Source organism: Pogonomyrmex barbatus, unplaced genomic scaffold (genome assembly GCF_055798465.1).
Source record: "Pogonomyrmex barbatus isolate J1 unplaced genomic scaffold, ASM5579846v1 scaffold10, whole genome shotgun sequence".
In the NCBI taxonomy this organism is placed as follows: Eukaryota; Metazoa; Arthropoda; class Insecta; order Hymenoptera; family Formicidae; genus Pogonomyrmex; species Pogonomyrmex barbatus.
This window is the reverse complement of record NW_028297099.1, coordinates 5,332,033-5,352,804: the sequence shown is the minus strand read 5'-3', so window position 1 is coordinate 5,352,804 and position 20,772 is coordinate 5,332,033. Positions and strand designations below refer to the sequence as shown.

Genomic DNA, 20,772 nt, shown 5'->3' with positions numbered 1-20,772 from the left:
GCCGACAGACAACGCGAAGGCCTAGCATCCGTAAATAAACGCACGAGTCTTCCCTTTTTTTTCCCCCCGAGGTTTCCCTTTGACGTGTCGCGCGTGGCGGGAAGGACGCGCGGGCGTGGTCGCGCGAGGGTGCGTTCGTGCGATCGGGGGTCGTGCGAACGGTCAGCTCGCGTCGGCTAGTGTCAGCGCGCGAAGTGTGCGCGTCGTCGTCCATCGTACGGACGTACCAAGTCGATGGTACCATCGGCGACGGCGGATGTACGGTGAGCGTCAATCCGGCTTGGCCGACTACGCCATCAGGCTGCTGCCGCCGCCACCGAGAGGGGAGGAGGTCTGTCTCGCGTGCCAGCACACATCAATGGTTCAGGTGAGCGAGCGAGGCACTTTGAGTGAGGGCAGAGGTACGCGATGGCGCTCGTCGCCGTCCGGGGGAATGACGATAGTACCCGAATGCATGTCTACCCGTCGTGAGAATTCGTCGTGGTGACGGCGGAGAACTGCTGGCTTGCCTCGTTTGTTGTGTTGTCGCTATTGGCGAACATCAGCTGTGCTCGACAATAAGCGGACCGAGAGAGATGTCGCCACTCGAGACGAAACTACCCTCACGTGGTGGTAAAAGCAACTTCGGTTACTCATCATTCTCGTCAATTTTTTCCTTTCCCTGCGTATCGCGTTGATATATTGGGTTGATATGCATATTGCTAAGGACTAGCGTCTATCATGTAGATTTTTAATTGATGTGACATTTTCGTGCGATCCATAATGTTGGCAGCTATGCTGCGTCCTTATTTGTAATTTATGACATTGATATACCATCTTTTTCTGGACGGATATATGCTTCGTTCGTGATAAATATTGCGGTGAGTTATTTGTATCCGCTGTCACTGATAATGGCTAAGATATTGGATAGCTACGTTTATGAGATTCTATATTTATTTATAGGTTTAAGAAATATTAATAAACAATAAAAATATTATAATATTATATCGAATCCATACATTAAATTCATATTCGGTAATTTTAGTATTGTGAATAAAAATATTTTTTGATCAAATAAATATAAAATGAAATCCATGCATATCTACGTATATGGCTATAATAAAATATACGTCAACTGTTAAATGTCATTTTAAATATCGTGCAGGATTAATTTGCGAATTGTTTTATAATTCTTAATTTTCATAATAAAATTGTATGTATCGAATACAAGGGGGATGGTTTTGTAAAAAAGAGCATTAATACAATAATCTTATAATAGTGGTCTCTATAACAATCCTCAGCTTTTTGCGATCGCGCGAATACCGAGTCGTGAAAATCGTACTGTATTTTATCGAAAATTATTAATCTGTGAGTAACTCGAGAGAGTGAGAGGATTTGCAAAGAAAGGAAGAAAGTGTGAGAGGGAGAGAGAGAGAGAGAGAGAAAGAGAGAGAAAGAGAGAGAGAGGGAGGGAGCGAAATGCGCAGCTTAAATCCTATATAATCAGTTCCGGTTCTGCAGTGGTCCTTTATGTAAATGGATAATGGTTCTACAGCGGTTGGCTGAGTTCCTAGACGGCGAGTACGTTCTATTGCCGAAGGGCAGTTCATTAACTGCCAGACACGGGGTTCGATGAGAGAATTGCAGTTCGACGGAGAGAAAGAGAAAGAGAGAGAGGGGGGAGAGAGAGAGAGAGAGAGAGAGAGAGAATATGAGCGAGTGAGAGAGGCGATTGGGCGCGCGCGGTGCGGCTTTGAAGTGGCAGGCGCCTCGCGGGCATCCAGCACAACGAGAATTATCTTCTATTTCTCTACGTTCGCTCTTCTCCCCCGGCATCCGTTTATGCCCATCCATCCCTTGACACGTGCGTCTATACAAGAATACGCTCCGTTGATTGGGACGCTTTGGGCGAGGCAATAATCGCGCCGGTTACCTGGCCCTATGAAAGCTGGTCTTAATAAGTTGACGCGGACGCGAAGAAGTATTAATACACGCGGCGCTTTTGTACTCGCCTCGTATTTCGCGATGTCGCGATGGAGAATTGTCGGTTCACACCGATTAAGGAAACGAGAAGACGATTCGATTTTAGCCGATAAGTTAAATATATATTATAAGTACAAATCGATAAGAAGAGGGGATTATTGCCGAGCGAATAGTTTGCATTATCTGCTAATTAGACATAATCACTCGGTATGAATTTTGTCGCAGTTTGTACATCAAACGCTCAAGAAGTTTCGTGGCGGATTAATTTCTAATGCACATGTAATTGAGGGCCGCTTCGGATTACAGCGATAATAGAGATTGTACTATTTGTGTCACGCTTCCAGAACGAGCAATTAACGGTTAAGTGTATATCGCTCATTATTGCGATCGCACCTGTTTCCGCGCGACAGCCTAAACCCTTTCCTCTTGTTTTCCCTGAGAGGCGATCTCTGTGAAATACTGCTAATATCGTATATGCGTATATGTCATTAACATCTCGATGCAAGTTTCATGCAGAAATTCACGTAGCGTTGTTCGCAATAGAGAAGTGCCAACTAGTGCGTACGTGCGTGATTGCCCGTAATCCACAAGCAGATTATGATGATGGCAGCTTACCTAATGACCCCCTATCGAAATAATCGTCAATGGCGTAATCATTGTCCGCCTAACGCGTAAACAAAGTTTCCTGAACACGCGAATGATGATTTTATCCATATTTTACGCTTCCATAAGCTTGTATATTACATGAATGCCCGTGTGGAACCGACGGCGGTTTTTTCCTAATTGCGGATTCATCGCGCGTTAATTCGTCCACTCTGCTACGTTGTACGTTAATTATCGGCTCGGCTCATCACTCCGCCTGGCAATTATTAATGAATAAATCTAATAATTAACAGCGTTTCATTAACGGCCACCGTCGGTACCGACGATTATTTATGTAAACCGTTATTATTTATGTTTTAATTGCGGCACGTTTATTATTCCACATTGAGTACACGAGGTCCTTTTTGTCCACGGGCTAATCGATGAGTCTGTAATGGTTACGCTATAGTATTAGTTTTTATGCAAGTACTAACAATAGGAATAAAGTTTGTCGTGTTAAATAATAATAATTATTACACTCGCAGATATTAAGGGAGATTATTATTTATTGGTGATACAATCATTCGTGAGGATAATTAATGAAACTTAACAAATTTTCTGTGTTCTATATACATATATATAAGTACGACTGCGGAAAAGATTAAAAAGGTCTTGTTGTATTTTTTTTTAATATATGATACAATTTCTCTTATTGGTTTTATCTTCTCATTTTCTGTGTCGATATTCGCACAATAATTGGCTGCCGTCGAACGTTTGATAAAATATTCTGATCATCTCCAAGCTTTCGCATATCTCTAGAATAGTTACAATACGGGCGATTGATTCGTAAAAATATTAGAAATAAATAGAGAATAAGAATCAACATATCTGCAGTGTGTGGCAATGCAGTGTTTATTAGATTGATCACCTCGATCTTTGTAAAGATCGATGTAAAGACATAGCACAAAATTTCACAAATAGTTTTCAAATAATTATCAGAAATATTATAAGATTATAATTCTGAGATAGGATTGGATAGGATATAACTTATAAATACTCTGACTATTTATAGTTGATGAACTGATAGTCCGAAGTGGACTCGTTAGAACTACGTTCAAATGCATTCCGAAAGATAGACGCACCATCAAACGTTCGTAATCGATTTTTCATTTGCATTACGTCACGTCGTCGAATGAGCTGACGAAAATCAGCGTCCATATAATCCGCCGGATGCTTGATCGGTCAGCCCGGAGCAAAAATATAGAGTACTCGACGTGGATATACCGACCCCGAAACGACCAATTTATTCGCGGTCGAGTTACCCTTCTGTGCCACTGCTCTCGTTGATAGTATCTCCTGCCAGCGAGCAGCGTTCGAAATCGTTGATTCGATCTGAACTATCGACCCCCGTGTATTTGGGGATGCGGGGATGTCCGATAGAGTCCTCCTTCTCACCCTCCCATCCACCCAATCTCTCGCTCTCTCGCTCGTCAACCTCGTAACTTGTTTGATTTCAATCATTTTCGAGTGTTTTCAATACATTTTCCAAGTGTTTTCGATGCGAGGCTCACGAGAGTGCGACCAGGTATATTGTTTTATCGTTTCCGGCTGTTTTCAATAGGCTCGGATGCGTGCCGGATATGCGAATCGAAAACGTTGCATTATAGTGGACGCCGAATACCGACACCGTCCGTCTGAAGTCCCTCGGCACTGTGAAATATTTTTATTCATTTATTTATCTATTTTTTTTTTTTGACGTCCGCACTTCCGTTTTGCACGCTTACACTCTCTCTCCTCCAGCACCCTTCGTCGTCGTTTTTTTTTTTACAGGATACGCCGCATTGATTCTGCGATGAAGTATGAATCTTGGAATACGCACTGCCGCACTGTGCTGAATTTGATGAAGGGTTCTTATTAAAGGGCACGCATGTTTTCGCATTCCGATTCCCGAATATAATATTTACAGATTTAAAAAAATAAAAGATATGCGAGAGAATAATTTAATTTCATGCTTGATAAATTCTCGAAAAAACTTTTTCTCTGCACGTATTGTTGTTTAAAGGGATGAATTAAGGTAATTTAGGTCGTTCGGCATTATTTAATTTATTTTTCTCAGATTAAGGAGTAAACTGGCTGAATTTACCATTTTATTAAACGCGAGTTTTGTCAAACATTTTTTTCTCTTCTCTTAATTAAGGTTCGGTATATTTGTTTGAGAATATAAATTAAATTATTTTGAATATCGTTTTTAACTCGTTTAAACTTGTCTGTATTTCTATTTTACATCACAAAATGAAGCGTATTATTAAATTACATTGTTAAATTACATCTGAATATATGTACATGTAACTTAACAATTTGAAAGTCATATTCACAATCATAGTTCACATTTTTGGAGTATCATTTTTTTATTCGTTACACTGACGTATACTTAATCATTGCTGACTTTTGTTTCTTTGTGTTAGCAGTAGCGTCTCGTGCATGAGTAATTACTCGTCAAGTCGATTTCAGGAGACGTCGCCGTGACGTGATTTACATGTCTGAGAAACAGAAAACTCGAGAAGTAGGCTTGACTATTCGTCGCGTCTTCCATGTTTCCGAGTCGTCGTGGACCACCTTTTGCATTGCCGCCGGCTGCCAGTGACACGTCTTAGAATCGTAGCTTGTTTAATTAACTCGGCAGTTATGCAAAGCGAATACGTGCACCAGCAGGAAAATTGAAGATACGCTAATTATCGCGTACAGACACAAAAAGATGGGCCCGTGAGCGAGACGAGGCAGGAGGGGAGAAAAAGGAAAGAAGTAAAGTAAAAGGGAAAGGGGTGGTTGCTTAATTGCAGTGGCTTTACCACTCGACGAGGATGACTCTTGTCCTTAATTCCTGCAGCGATATACATACTTCTACTCCCTCCCTCTCCCTCCCCCTCCACGCGACTTTACCGTAAGATTCTCTTTTCAAGCACTGCTATCGAAAGCGACTAACTAGCTCTTGCACTCATATGCAGTCTGTAATTATCCGGTTAACGTTTCTAAACGACAGATTAAAGGGATTCCTTGATATTTCGCTGAAGCATTTCCACGACGGCTTTCAAGTACGATACGAGGACGACAAATTGAAGAAATACTTTCGGTCACATCGGAACGTTTGGAATCCTCGTTTCTCCATCGTCAAAGTATGTCTTAAAATATCTCATTTCCAATGTTGTTATCCCACAAGAAAAATCAGGCGAATTAAAGGAAAGCGGCAGAAATTTAAAACCCTGGGAAGTTACAGATAAGAAATTCAATTTTGCAGAATAAATTTCTGTCGATTCCCCTTTTAATCCACTTATTTTCCACCGATAGAAGATGAAGTAGAAATTTATTAGCAGATAACGAAGTCTAGCGTACATTTTCATGAGCGAGCTCATTGGAGGTCGCTAGGCAGACTTAAGAGCGAGAACAAATGAACGGGTACACCGAAAGGGTGGCGCCAGAATGATAGAGTGATTTTTTTATCAGCGTCTACTTAGCATAAAACTCAACGAGATATCGAACGTTCCGCGTTGCCATCACTTCGACAGACATCGCTCTCTGAGAGTTCGATAATACACGCACGTCGGCCTATCGTCTCGGTTAAAGGAACGAGGTGAGATTCGTTTATTATCGCGGACCGCATCTCTCTCGAATAGCTCTTTTCAACCGTTGTATCCGTTGGTTGGCGAGAGGGAGGACGGAAAGGGCGAGACAGGGTGAGGAGAGGGACGCGAGTTTCAAAGAATTTCCAATTCTCAGCTTTTCAGTGGCGCCTTCGACGTTGCGCCCGTGCACGAGATGGGTTACTGTAATGAATGGTATTCAGTTTATTCTCAAGCTAAGTTACATTGCAGCGCGCCAACGTTGCACCGGCGCAGAACGGCGGCGGCGGCGGCGGCGGCGGCGGCGGTTGCATCCAGGCACTGAACCAGAAGTAAAATGGGACTGCGGCAAAATTGAAAGGCGAAATTTAGTCTTTATCCGTTATCTGCACGCGAAACTCCGCACTCTCTCTTTCCTTCTTTCTTTTCTCCGCTATACGTCGGCCCTTCTTTCATTGCCATTCCGCATAGCGCGCCGTACTCCGATACAGAATGGGATGAAGTAGAATTTATCGTATGTTCTAGGACGGCGAAACGCAAAAAATAAAATATGAAATAAAATCCGGCACTATGGAAAAAAATGTATCGCTGGCAGAGAACGTGGATTAGCGCGAGATAAATCAAGATTAATATCAGGCAGAGTGAATGAAAACAGCCTGTAGCGAAAGAAGTTTGTATAAATGTGAAAAAAATTGTTCATGATAGATAAACTATCCATTTGATGAGTAATAATGATATGTCAATATTTGCGCAATAAGATAAAAATTTATCGTATATTACACGTATTTTTCGAAAATGAACGATGAGCAAGAATATCAAAATATCTGAAACACATATAAATGTTATTGTTGAAATACAAAAAATTTAATTTGTTATGTCGATGTGGAACATTATAAAGAATTATCGTAGAAAGATTCTTTTACGTTCAATATTTTATATGCAAGAGCCGAGACACGTTATTGTTCAATTATTATTTTTTACTTATTTTGATACGTTAATTTATTTGTTTTTTATTTCTTCATTTCGATGTTGTATTGAAAATCATCAAGGAATGAATGATAAATGTGAATAATAGAAGTATGGCAGATATACTGCCGGATATTGAGAGAGAGAGAGAGAGAGAGAGATTCCTTTATCCCTCCTTTTTAATTAATAAAAGGAGATATTGTATTCATATTTTTTTGTCGATCTATAACGGTGTGTACGCAGATTTATCGGAAACTCCCATGTGAAATCGCGCGTCGACCCGCGGTTTTCGGATAGAGCGTCGTGCATAGAACATGCGTCCGTTATCCAAGCTGTCCGGATAGCATCCGGAACGAGGAAAAAATGCACGAGCGGATCTCTCGGGGTGGTTCAGCGTGCGGAAATGCAATCGCGCTACGTATGTAGCTCTGTTACAAAAGTAATTTTGTACGGATGCGCGAAGGCCGCATGCCGTCACGCGCTGCGGAGCGGAATAAACAATCGGCAATCTCGTAATCCCCTGTCGTTCGTTGAACTACAGGACATTATTGATGAGCGTACAAATGCGGAATAGCGGTGATTAGCTGAACAGGCTGTTTGTATCGCGCGAGACTAGAAACGTAGAGTTTTACGTTTTTAAGAAGAATTCGATCCCATCGATATACATTTTATTGCTCTTCTGTTAGTAGTTTCAGAAATAAGATTTTGATATTCAGCTTTAAAATGAAATTGTAGTTCAATTTTAAATTGTAGTTCAATTTCCTTATTTGATACGTACGTAAAAGAAAATTGGGTGTTGCATACCCGACGTGAATACCCGTCATAAATGTCATAAAATATACCAATGAATTAAAACACATTTGATGTAATTTCCTTTTTGGATATCTAATTTTCGAAATTGATTCGGAGATTTTCACAGAGGATTTCGATCCGGATTTTATCTCCGCCTGGAGCGATACGGTCGCTTCGCGATTCGTGAGCGCGAGCGAGAACCGCAGCCCAAGTACACAATTTGATAATGGGTTAGTTGTGTAATGTGCATACATTCGCCGGTCGGTTCCAGTCGGTACACGCGCGCTACATGCTGCAGGCTGAATCAGTGATAACAACGTGTTCGCATAATCAATCATGCCGTGACTCTACCTTCCGCACACATCGGCACCGTTGCCGTGCCTCTGCCAGAGTACTTCACATACCTACGTTGGTATCTACACTACCAAGTCTCTTTGTGTACCATGTAGAGAAACGTGTAGAGCCGTTGGCAAGCAGCTACCTGGGCTACGCACATGAGTTTCTATCGTGTTCGAATTACCATAGGTCGTCGCAACTTCGTACGCCGTACGACCATTGATAACGGTGCGTCCCATCGGCAATTTCTGGCTATTTGGCCTTTTAACCATAATCGATACATTCAGTCTTTCAAAACTGGGGAAAATGCGTTTGCGATAATTGGATGTAGAGGACGATTGAGATTTTTCATCCAGTTAGAGGCTTGATAACGTAGCCGCCATATTCGCTATTATGTATTATTTCGCTGCAACAAAAATGTCTTTTCCAGTTCTTTTTTCAGTTTTTTTTTCTTATTTTTCCTTTCCTCTTTTGTTTTTACGTTGCTGTTTTTGAATCCGTTACACATTTGCGTAAGCACTCTTTGCCGACGGTCTCGGGAATGAATATTGACTAACTGCCTGACCCCTCAACAATCATGTTGACCGACGTTGATCGGCTTCGCAAAGCGTGGGTCCAGCGCTATCGATCTCCCTCTTTCATCTCCTTCACGTGGGGTCATAGTTGTCGTTACTGCCGCAATCGCCACGTATTTGCAGCCGACGTACACACGAGCTCCCACTGCTTACTGTACAAGGCGCGGTATTTATCGGAGAACGATGCTACTTTGTGGTGAACTCGATTGATGAACGTTTGATGTCACTGGAACGTCGATCGCAGATCGGATTTTGCAAGCAAGCAGGATGAGATCAGAGAGAAAGCTTATCTGTGCTCAAACAGATTGAAATTCAAAATCTCGTGGACGAAGAGGACAAATGTTATATACATCTTCTTTTAAATCACGCACACGTATACACACACATATATAAAACTTGAATCGTAATAAATATCTCATAACTATATCATGCGAATTCGAAACGCTCTTCCGGAATATTTACTGGTTTGATTAAATTCCTTCCTCTCAATTTTTAACGGTCAATCGAGAGAGACTGATCACGGGATCGCTTTAGTTACGTGATCCCAAGCCGCGGATCATCTTTAATGGTCTTCAAGAGACTTCTCCCTCAAACACGAAAATATTAAATTTTCCTCTTTTTATGCGGCGATTGCGTTGCCAGTCGCACGTGGTCGAGGTGAAAGAGGATAAGAGGAGCGGACGGCCCGCCACCCCTCGAAGAACGCGGATTCGAGACACTTCCGAATGCACATCCCAATGCATTCTGATATTACCCTGCGACGCGCGAGAGCATCCGAGTGCGCCAACCCTCTCTTGCAATTGTAATGAGCGTCCGCTGCGCGTGACGTAGGGATTTGCCGGCAGTAATAGCATGCAAACATCCTTGCGGAGGGAACACGAGAACGTCTCGTCTCCCTCTTTTACCTCTTTTCCCGCAGCCGTGCGCGACGTCACGACGAGTTAATACATCCGACCAGCAGACACGGAGGACACCGGGACGGTTGTCCTCTCGGGCAGACGTCGACGGCGGCAGGAATTTTCTCGCGTTTTACACCGACGTGCGCGGATGCACTCGGAGGTTTCCGCATCGGGTTATAAAAATTCCTGCAACTGATGTTCTCTCCCGACGGCGACGTTCTGCCCTTCCGCGGACGCTCTAGCGACGTGTGCAACGAAGGATATCATGTGACGAGAAGGAATGAAGTTTCGTAATAACACGCGAAAACTTTTCAATCTCTTATCTCGATAATCATAATTATATTCTTAAGAAATATTCATTACTTGGTTTAACAAATACATTTCTTTACCTTATCTCTGTTCATTTGCTTATACGCTTATTGTTTCTACTATGTTAGTTTTATTATATTATTAACTCAAACTTTACTGTAATAATTTTGTGCTCTTAGAAAAATGCGATTCGAATAAAATAAACTTTTGTAAACGTGGACATTTATGAAAAATCCTTCTGTTTACACTTTGAAATATTCCAAACATTTTTCTTCATTTATATTGACTTACGTGACAACAACTGTAACGCACGTCTTAACGAATTTCATGCTGGTATATTACTCTACGAGAGCAAGCAAGTTTACTCTTACTTCATCCCACGATGTTTCCGTATGTTTTTCACACACGTTGCAACGTTTTCCCTTACGCAAAACAAAGATGATTGTGCCATCGTGGTACTCGCTCACACTTTTTTCGCGATAATGATACGACAAGCAGCGAAATGGAACGAAAACACGACGGTGGAAAAATCGCGTTTGCCGAACAAATTATAAGAAAATAGTTATGACGAAGTTGCTTGGCTTACCATCGTATGTAATGGCAGTCTTTCTCGGCGCGCACTAAGAAAAATATAGTACGCTGGAATTTGCGAGGTTCGGTTCGTTGTCGTCGTTGCTAGATAATTTCGCCAAACGGCATCTTTTTCCGTATTTTTTTTTTTTTGCGGGAAACACGACTATGTAGGGCTTATACACAACGCTGCCGTTTTTCAAATATTATCCGTGAAAACGCGCGGTAAACGTGCCAAACAAGCGTGACTGTGTATGTCGCTGCTTTGTAAGCGTGTTACAAGCGGGAAACTCGATGGCACAATAAAACTGGCGACTCCGATATTGAGGCAGCGGCATTAAACAATTAATTCCTGTGTCAACATTTGTTTCTTCAATGCTGCAACATCGCCGTTGTGCTTATAATGGGACAATTTTACCAGCATGGCAATTTTAAATTGAAAATTTGCAGTTAGTATTATTAATTTCTCTTACGTTGTTCGATAAATATATCAGACGTAGCGAAAAAACGTTCTCGAGATCCACTTAACTTATAATCGACTGGAAACGAAAGAGCTAAGGGAAACAACAGAAATTTCCTTCTTCTTACTCTACTATGACTTCACATCCACTCGCTGAGATAACACTTGGAATATCGCGGACATATCGTCGCTTCCGCCGGTTTCCGTCAGCGTCGGGTTGACATACCACGCTGGATGCACCTTCGAATCGTCAAACATTTGCACTTGCCATATCCATCGAGAACAGGGTTGTCCCGCGAGAGGAACGGCGTGTAATGCGTCGCGGTACGCATACGTGCACAAGTTACGCATACACAGACACACCGACACACGTACGCGTTCTGCATACAAACCGTAACTCGCGAGAACTCGCGGCATTGCGGGGAGGGGAGAGAGTACATTACGCGCGCGACTCGTTCCGCCACCCTAATGCATCCCCGATATCCGCTTCCCCAAAGTCGGTCAAGGCTCCTCTAGAAGATGCATTTCCACTCGAGACTTCCTTCCCGCGCTCGAAAAGACGACCATCCGAATAGTCCAACGTTTGCCCGTCGGCGAAGCCGCAGGTCGATGCCGAGAAGGCCAAGGGATTCGGGGGAAAGGAAATGGAAGAGGAGGAATGATTTATATCCCTCGGGCGCGGGAAGATCTTACCTCGGGTGTTAGTTCCGCTGGTTGAACATCCAGATGGAAAGCGGGCGGGCACGTGGGGCGGCGCGAAGAAGGGTTACCGCCAAGTTCTTATCGGTGTGTATATAATTTTCGCAGTTAGTAGGTAACGCCGGGGCTGCCCTTTGCCCCCGGCGCGGAACTTGCTATGGCGGGATACTTACGACCGACGTTTGTGGCAACGATGCAACACATTGTTCCCCTAAGGCGCATTAGGGTGGATTTCCGCGCCGCGGGTAGTTGGCCGCGGTTTAGCGGTAGGATTTTTGCGAGGGTTAGTATCGGAGCGTTCGACGTTCCAGGTCGGGTAACTCGACACGCGCCAAGTTTTAGCATCGCATTCCTCCGTCGGAGAAGGATTTACTGGAGTTTACTGGAACAATAGGACAGATGGTCTCAGATGGTCTTAAATTTATTATTTATATCTATTATAAGAATATAAATAAAAATACAAAACTTGATCTAAGTAACGATTAAATAGTGATATAAAAAATTTTCGATTTAATGTAAGAACGATTTAAAAAAAATAAAGATTTCTAAGGCAATATCCTTCGTGCTGCGTTATCCACGCCAAATTGAGAACGAAATATTGGGGATTTCACTACTCAGGAAAAACAAAAATCGATGTCTGCTCTACAGAGAGCCCCGTACAGTGATTGCATTTTTCTACTTGATTGGATAAGATGTTACATTCAGTTTACAGTTGTGATTGCGATGTAGAGATTCCTGAGATGTTTTATAGCTTTTATTTATTTTTTTTTTATTAGTTTTGTAGAAAAATATTTCATGTCAAAACAATAATTAAATAAAAAAGAAAAAAAAAGTTTTTCTCGCTTTTTTTTATTGCTGTCGGTGCAATCGATGCTGTCGTTTCTGTTGTAAGAATGATACTAATTTTTACAATGGATCCTGTCGAATAGCGAACTCATGATAATTAGGATACGGTTCTCGCTCTGCACTCAACAGTCACAGACTGTTGTCGGTAAGTTGCTCAGCAGTTTACTTTCGCTGGTGACCGAACCACTTCCATGAGTTTGTTTAATAACAACGTCAGCCGTTGCAGTGTTATCGTAAGCTCTTCGCTTAAAACGCCCATCACACAGTGAGGTATTTTCGTAAAAACTTCCTAAAAACGTGGCTAAAAGTCAAGATATACAAACGTAAATTTGTGTTTCCATCTTATAAATTTAATTGATAAGCTATCTATCCTTATTATATTATTCAAAAATGATTTTAAATTGTTATCTTTCTATGATGATTTTCCTTTATGATACCTTTTTTGATATTCTTTCTTTGTCAATTTAGAAAATTTCTGTTAAAGATGTTTATGACAAGAACAAAAGTAAATGTTAACAGTTCTCTTCATTTTTTGCGTTATTTAATTTTCGATTATATCATACAATGCGTTCAATGTATTAAGATAAGTTAAACATAATTTTTTACTTATAGTTTTCTGAGACATATAGTTTTGTTTTTTATTTTTTGACTTTTATAACTAACTTTAAAAATTAGTAAATATTTATCGAGTTATTAATTTGATTATAAAAAATTAAAGAATATTAAATATTCAAACTAATTTTTCTATTTGCAATTACATTATAAACTTTTAATTGTAAAACCATAAAGACTTTTTATATTTTCATCTTTTATTATATAGTAATATTAATATTGCCATGTCATAAATATAATATTATAGGTTTTATCTATATACAATTCTTTCTCTTATATTTAAAATTAATTCATGAAAAATATACGAATATATGAAACATATGAAAAATTATAAAATATACGAACATATGAAACATATGAAAAACTATAAAATTAATATATACGAAGTCATATTTATATCTATTATGTAATTTTAAGAGAATAATGAATATAGTTTCTTTATTTCGTTTTAGATTCAAAATATCTTTATATCAAAAGTGAAATATTCGAATACATATTCCATTCTTTCTTCTTTGTTAAACAAAACCTGTACTTTTGGCCGTGTTTTTCCTGAAATTGCACCAATGCGTGTCGAGATAATCTCCCTATTTATAGAAGAGAACGAAGTATTCCCAGTTTAAACGCACCCCGCTTGGCTTTCTTGACTTTCCTCGCAAATACGAGTGAAGAATATAATCCGATTACACGTTTTGATACGTTCGGAGATGGTGATGTAGAACAACACGCGCATGCTTGACTTGCATTTTGCCGGTGTATTTTCCTGCCGTTTGCTTTAGTCTCGTGTCACAGAAAAGCAATTTTTTTGGTTTTAAAGCTAATAACTTTTCCAAAATTATGCGCAGTACATGCACGTGCATGCGTGTGTGTTCAATTAACAACACCGAATCATTCATTAGCGCAATACGAACTTAGAAATAAAATAACGCAGAGCCTGAAGCTCTAATTTAGACGAGGGGAGTAAAAATTCAGACATGCGGAGAGAATCATTTTTGCCATATGCATTCTGATCACCTTACATATAGATATATGTAAAAAAAATGTTTCTGATATACTATTTGCACTGTGTTGATAATACAGTTAATAACACAAAATAAGAGATCCACACATACACGAATACATGTACATGTTCCATGTGGTTCTACATGTGCAATCTACGAGATGATATGGCGAGTCACAAACATGCCTCACCTCTTTAGATTATGCTCTATTTTTAAATTCGTGGACCACGAGAATTTATTTTCTTTTCATTCCTCTCTAGCCACCAGCAATCAATCGCGAACGCCTTTCTCTATTGATTAAATACAAACTGCTAAAATCTTATACATTATGTCGATAATAAATAACATTAATTAGAAATTTCACATACTAACAATATAACGATAACGAGAATAATAATTAACTAATAAGTGGTCAGAAGTAGAGATAAAACCGGTTGCTGACGACTGGAAGGGATGGCGATATAGTGGGGGCATCTCTCGTTCGCCGGATGAACAATTCAGTGTTGTTGACTACTACCAATAGTAAATACTAAAATGCTGGAATGTGCTTGGTTTTTTTATTTTATGCTGTATCTAATGTTAAAAATTTGCAAGTATCTAACTTTAACTTAAAATAATTTCGCGGAACAAAATATGCTTTTTTACAAATACATTCTACATATAAACTATCTGCTGTAAATAAATAATAAATTTTACACGTATGATTATTTTTTCGAAGGATTTACTTGATTCGGAGTGATATTTCTCGAGGCGTTAGTCCACCGTCGGGGACTAATGCAAGATTCGTTATACGCCGGCCTCATCTCGTTACGATCCGTTTTCTGCTCACGTATCCCTATGAAATTATTCACGCTAGCCGGCGACACATTGTGCCTCGTGGTTCTGGAAGAATAAGTGGCGAACATAAAACGCGCCACGGCAAAGGGAGCCTCTCCTCGGCCTTAACGCGAACACGTTACGATATTCGTCTCACGATTATTTTCTACGTCATGTTTTCAGCGATTTTGTTCCCTTCCTCGAGCACAGAAACGGTAATTCGACAATAACTTACGTCTCTCGCTTCAGAGCTTGGTTATTGCCACGCATACATTATGATTTTGCTTCATTACATATGTATTATATTCGAGATTGATATCATTTCGGTAAGTTTCTCACGGATGTCACGGATAATTGGAAAGAATTAAAACATATTAATTAGCTAATATGTTTTAACTTAAAATTTATTAACTAATTAGATTATAATCTTCTGGTTCTCCAAAAATGTGGAACGTATCATTTATATCATCAAACTGTCGCGTCTAATGAAGGAACGGAAGTCATAGAACTTTCCAAGATACGCGGCGCACGGTCCAAAATGACGATAATCAGCCACGTGTTCATTTTCACTTGCAGCTGGGATGCCGGCCATGGAATCTCAGTCTGACAAGCGTGATCATCCTGGCGCTGTCGAACATGTTTCTGACGTTCCTGCTGTTGCAATCGGAGACCTGCGCGCCGGAGGCGATCCCGCGGGAGGTGGAGGTCAGCGCCGTCACCGAATGGAACCTCGGTACCCTCGTCAAGCACGAGCAACAGTCGGAATGCATCACGCAGGATTATCAGCCGACATTACCTGATACTAACGGTCTCAAGTTGAACATTAAGCTTGGCAGATGGGACGCCCGACGGATATTCCGGACATTCGACTCGGTGCTGGTCGGCAGCAGGTTCACAGAGCTTTCTCAGACCTATCGGGTGTGCCTGGCTACCCAGAGTTCCGTGGAGAAGCTGCACTCGCTGGTACAGGTAGCTTTGCACTGGACCGGCCCGATGTCCGTGGCGCTCTACGCCGCCGGTGACGAGGAGTTCGAGGTGTTGCAGCGTTACCTGGTGTACCTGAGAAGATGCTACGAGTCCATCAGGGAAAGGGTGATCTTCTCCCTGGCCGTGCCGAAGGTGCGAACGCCCAAGAAGCAGCCGCGCGTCTTCGAGCTGCCCGACATCGTCGATTGTGCCAAACCGGAAGCCACCCTCAACGAACTCATGACTCGCGTGCCCGGCGAGCAGACCAACTGGCGGATACGAAATGTCTATCCACAGAACCACATGCGGAACTTAGCGCGCAAAAACTGCCAAACGGACTATGTATTTCTAACGGACGTCGACATCGTGCCGAGCTTCAACCTGACGATCGTGCTCGATGAGTTCCTTAAGAATGACAACTGTGATAAGTGCGCCTACGTAATACCCACGTACGAGTTGGACACGCGCGTGAGATTTCCCCCAAATAAGACGGAACTGATCAGGCTCGCTAGGAAAGGCTTGGCCAGGCCTTTCCATCAGAAAGTCTTCATACATAATCAATTTGCCACGAATTTCACGAGGTAAACAGCACTTTGTTAAATATGTTATTTTGATAACATGTTAAATCTTTATAAATTTGAAATTATGTCCGCTTTAATTAATTGGAAACAATTAAGGTATTTATATAATCGATTTAGTACCCATTGGATTGAAATTGATTAAATGTCAACGTGATATTCCATGAATTCGTAATGGTTCTTCTACAACAAACTGTATTATTTACACGACTTTAATAATAATTTATTAATAACAGTTTGATAATTTTATTGTTACATCCAATGGTTAGCCGGTTAATGTAATTCATAATTGGTTGCAATTTTGTATACATAAAATATGAATCGTTAACTAAAAAAAAAAAATGAATAAAATGCTGCTGGATAGCTACGTGACGTATGGATGTTAAGAGTTTTTTATTTTATAGGTGGCTGCAGGACGTGTCGCCGAACCATATACATCACGAAAACGTAAAGACGGGTAAGGTCTATATTAGTCACGACGTGACGAATTTCGAATTCCTTTACGAGCCGTTTTACGTGGCGAAGGATATCGTGCCGCCTCACGATGAGAGGTTTATGGGATACGGATATACGAGGAATACCCAGGTACGCGATATTTCCTAAGATACGTAGTTTTTTTTTCTTTCTGTTTGCCATCCGCGTGACGAATACGTTAGTGGCAGCGCGGAATCGAAAATGCAATTTCGCTCCCGAGCACGAGATAACATAAAATGGTACAATGCGAGAGTTTACGTTCGATCCGGGGGGATTGATGATACACGAACGCAATTTCTTTCGTTAATGTATGAAAATACTCGTATTCGGGAAGATAAGCGTAGCGAGGTGTACCGATATACCGTAAAAAAAAGCGGCGCTTACGCTCGTTATTTATGAAATGTATCGAATCAGTTAGTAGTAATATCAGTAGAACGGTTTGAATTAAAAATACTCCTGCGGCAACATCATCACCGATATCCTCGATGAAAAAGCGAGAACGAATGATAAAGAATGTAAATGGCTCAGACGAATGTATCGATGATAATTGCACGAGCGCGTGCATCCACACACGCACGGGCGTGTATTTTATCAAGCATGACCAGTTTATCTCAATGTCGAGAGATAAAAAGTATTACATTGAAAATTAATATACCTTTCGAGGTATATTAATGGGATTAGCGTATAAATGGCAATAATGGAACCGGCAGCCACCAGCCATTACTATGTTTCTACGTTTCTCTGTAAATAATCGGCATAAATTACGCTAAAAGACATGTACATTTTGGAATATTAACGCTGCAATTCGTAAAAGCTGGATAACCTGCGAACACATATTCCCGCATATTTCGCATTTCATCGAGAGAGAGAGAGAGAGAGAGAGAGAGAGAGAGAGAGAGAGGGGGGGGGGGAGGAATGCGTTACGGATTACGATATTTCGCTAACTCGACGACGCGCGAAATGGCTATGGGAAAATTATCAATGCGGATGTAACAACCATAAAGTTTTATGTTAACGAGGAAGTATTAGCGAGGAAGTGAGCGGAAAAGGGGTAGGAAAAATAGCTAAAAAAAATATCAACACGTGATGAGTCGAGAGCGGCGAACTAGAGGGAAAGCGTGTTCTGTGCCAGGACATTAATTGAATTACATATTATTATTACAAGGGATGTTATCGGACGATAGAGGCTCGTTTTGCGGAGGGAATATTATTCAATTTAAACTTGATGCACCTTCAACCGCGTAATCAATTGCGTTTGCTAATTTTCAAGCGTGTTTCATCCTCGCGCGCGAATTACGAAGATTCGCGAATTTCTTAAATCGATAACGTCAAACTTCGAAACTTCATCACGTAGCTCATGTGAGCAACTCGTGCAGTGAGACTTCAGCAAATCGTGTAATGAGACTTTTTGATATCTGAACGGAGAGAACCGATCTTAGTCCAGAATCTAAAAATGGAAACCGAAAAAATGACATTTATACGCTTCGATTTTTTTCTTTCTTACGAAGATCAAATTGCAAATCTTTTTTTGCAAACACGAAAAGGAGACAGAAAAGGATTGCGGTAACTAAAATTGCAATGGCCTTTTAAAACGTTACGTCGAAAACCATAAAAACGAAGGTTTTTTTCGCTTCTAGTCCATATACAGAACGTTGTATTTCTCTGAGCGTATAAATGTTTCGTTCGTCGGGTGGCGCGCGGATTCCGCATTGTTTTGACAAGAAAGTACGACGGTCGTTGCTTCCAACCCTACGGCGTGCGGAAATAACGAAATTCCATCGCGCGGCAAAAATCCGAGCGTGACAAATGTGCGCAGCTGCAATTCGTAAAACGAGCACGCGAAGTACATGCGACGGCAATAAAATAGGTGTAAAATCTACGTATGCGCGATATCGGTGGTACGACCGCATTTGCAAAGAGATTTCACGACCTACAGGATTCATCGATTCTTCCTGTTCTTCCACGAGATGAGATAGTTGACCCGAACTATTAAAAGCATCGAAATCAATACAAAAAAAATACATTTTTTAAAAATATTTTTTTAAAATATATTGCAGAGAAATTTAATGGCTAAATAGACGAGCGTCGATGTGTACGTATCGCGATTACAATGTCGATACGATCAGTCGTGTGCGATTCTTGTCGCGATGGCGGCGGTAATGCGGCGGACATTACACACCAGCGGATAGCGGAAGTACGTACTCGTACATTGGTACCCGCTATCTCTCCTCTGCGGTTCTCGTCGCACAACATCTATTCACTCCTGCGGAGCAATGGGAATGGGTATCGTCCGTTTATCTTTCCTTCGCACTCCCACTTCGCAGCACGTTCACCCGGTCGCTAAAGACTCATTTCCGTTATACGCAACTCTCAAGCTTAGTTATCATCTCGTTCTCTTTGGGGAATGTGCAACCTCTGACTATATTCTCCAGTCGCTTTTAAAGAGCTCTCTTTACCCTTATCATTTTTTTTTTATTTTCATCGCAGGAATTTTTTTTTTACACGAGCAAGTGCTTTTTAGTGTTATTTAGTATTGTGTCTCGAATGTGTGTTACTTATCGTTTCTAAAATGCGATCGATTCGATCAGATTCTGTGCATTTCGTACCCGACGTTGAATTGCAAACATGCAGCTGGTGCCTTTCGTGTTACTACCTCGTACCACAGACGCACGTCTCTCACGAGGGAACGCATCGCCGTCGGCTTGATTTTATTTTGCATTAATTAATCTTCGGTTGTTTACGTGTACAATGCACGAGGACAATGCGATATGCGCCATAATCACGATGCAATTACGCCGGTTTCCCCCGACTCGCCTCGATTGCCCGATAAAATGAGCATGTTAATTGCCGATCGATTCGTTAATTCTCCGTGCCGGTCTCTGCGAAGCCTTTGTCCAGCCATGAGCGGGCTTTCCCCTCTTCGCCTCTCTCTCTCTCTCTCTTTCGTACAACCTTCAATTACCCATCGATGCACCGGGGCGATTGTCAACGCGGCCAATATAAAGGATTTGGCCCCCAACGATGTACGGCACGCGCTGCTCCCGCTCGCTCGCGACTCTACACCGGCGATCGATTCTGTCATCGTCGATTCGACACGCCAACGTAGTCGGACCTGGCGGGATTCTTTATTGTCGTGTTTATCGAGTGCGCCGATCGCGCCGGCACGAATCGCCCCGGCTTGATATCTCATCAGACCCGGCGTTATCGGATTGATTCCGGCACCCGGGGCTGGCGCTCTGCGATAAGCGAGATAAGCCTGGCGTGGAAGGCGTCGAAGTGTAGAGGAACAGAAATAAAATGGGAAATGAGCGCATTTTGCAATATATTTTGAAAGTGTGTATCTTGGCTCGAAATTAGCTCGAATCGATTTTCATAAAATTTCATAATTAGAAAATTATACAAAAATTATAAGAGGAGACATTAATATTAATATAGCGATTAATATATAAAAATAATAATAATAATACTGATTTTATAACTAGAATATTTGCAAAAATATATTAATTAAATTACTGATGCTAATGAGAAAAAAGAATGCTGATTAGTATTAGCGGGAATTACTCGAATATCGTTAGCTTCGCGAGATGACACTTTCTTTCGTGTCATATATAACGAATGGCATTAATTTTGTTATCTAGCACTTCATTTCTCGTCAATCTGTTATCCATTATTAACTCAGACTAATCCATAATGGCAATTCGACTCAAGCACGCCG

General features: G+C 41.2%; 1 protein-coding gene across 3 annotated transcripts in view; it reads left to right on the top strand.

Annotated features, from left to right (window-relative positions):
• The first annotated feature begins 8 nt into the window (after positions 1-8).
• The window catches only part of LOC105432588 (beta-1,4-glucuronyltransferase 1), a 54,654-nt gene continuing 33,890 nt past the window's right edge, over positions 9-20,772 (top strand). Inside the window, exons 1-3 of one of the 3 annotated variants that reach the window (XM_089070578.1) lie at positions 9-367; positions 15,616-16,586; positions 16,988-17,168. In XM_089070578.1, the coding sequence (XP_088926704.1) occupies positions 257-367; positions 15,616-16,586; positions 16,988-17,168 (1,263 nt within the window). In that variant the 5' untranslated portion in view covers positions 9-256. The remainder of the gene's footprint in view (positions 368-15,615; positions 16,587-16,987; positions 17,169-20,772) is intronic. The other 2 variants (XM_011647463.3, XM_011647462.2) reach the window with 2 other exon arrangements.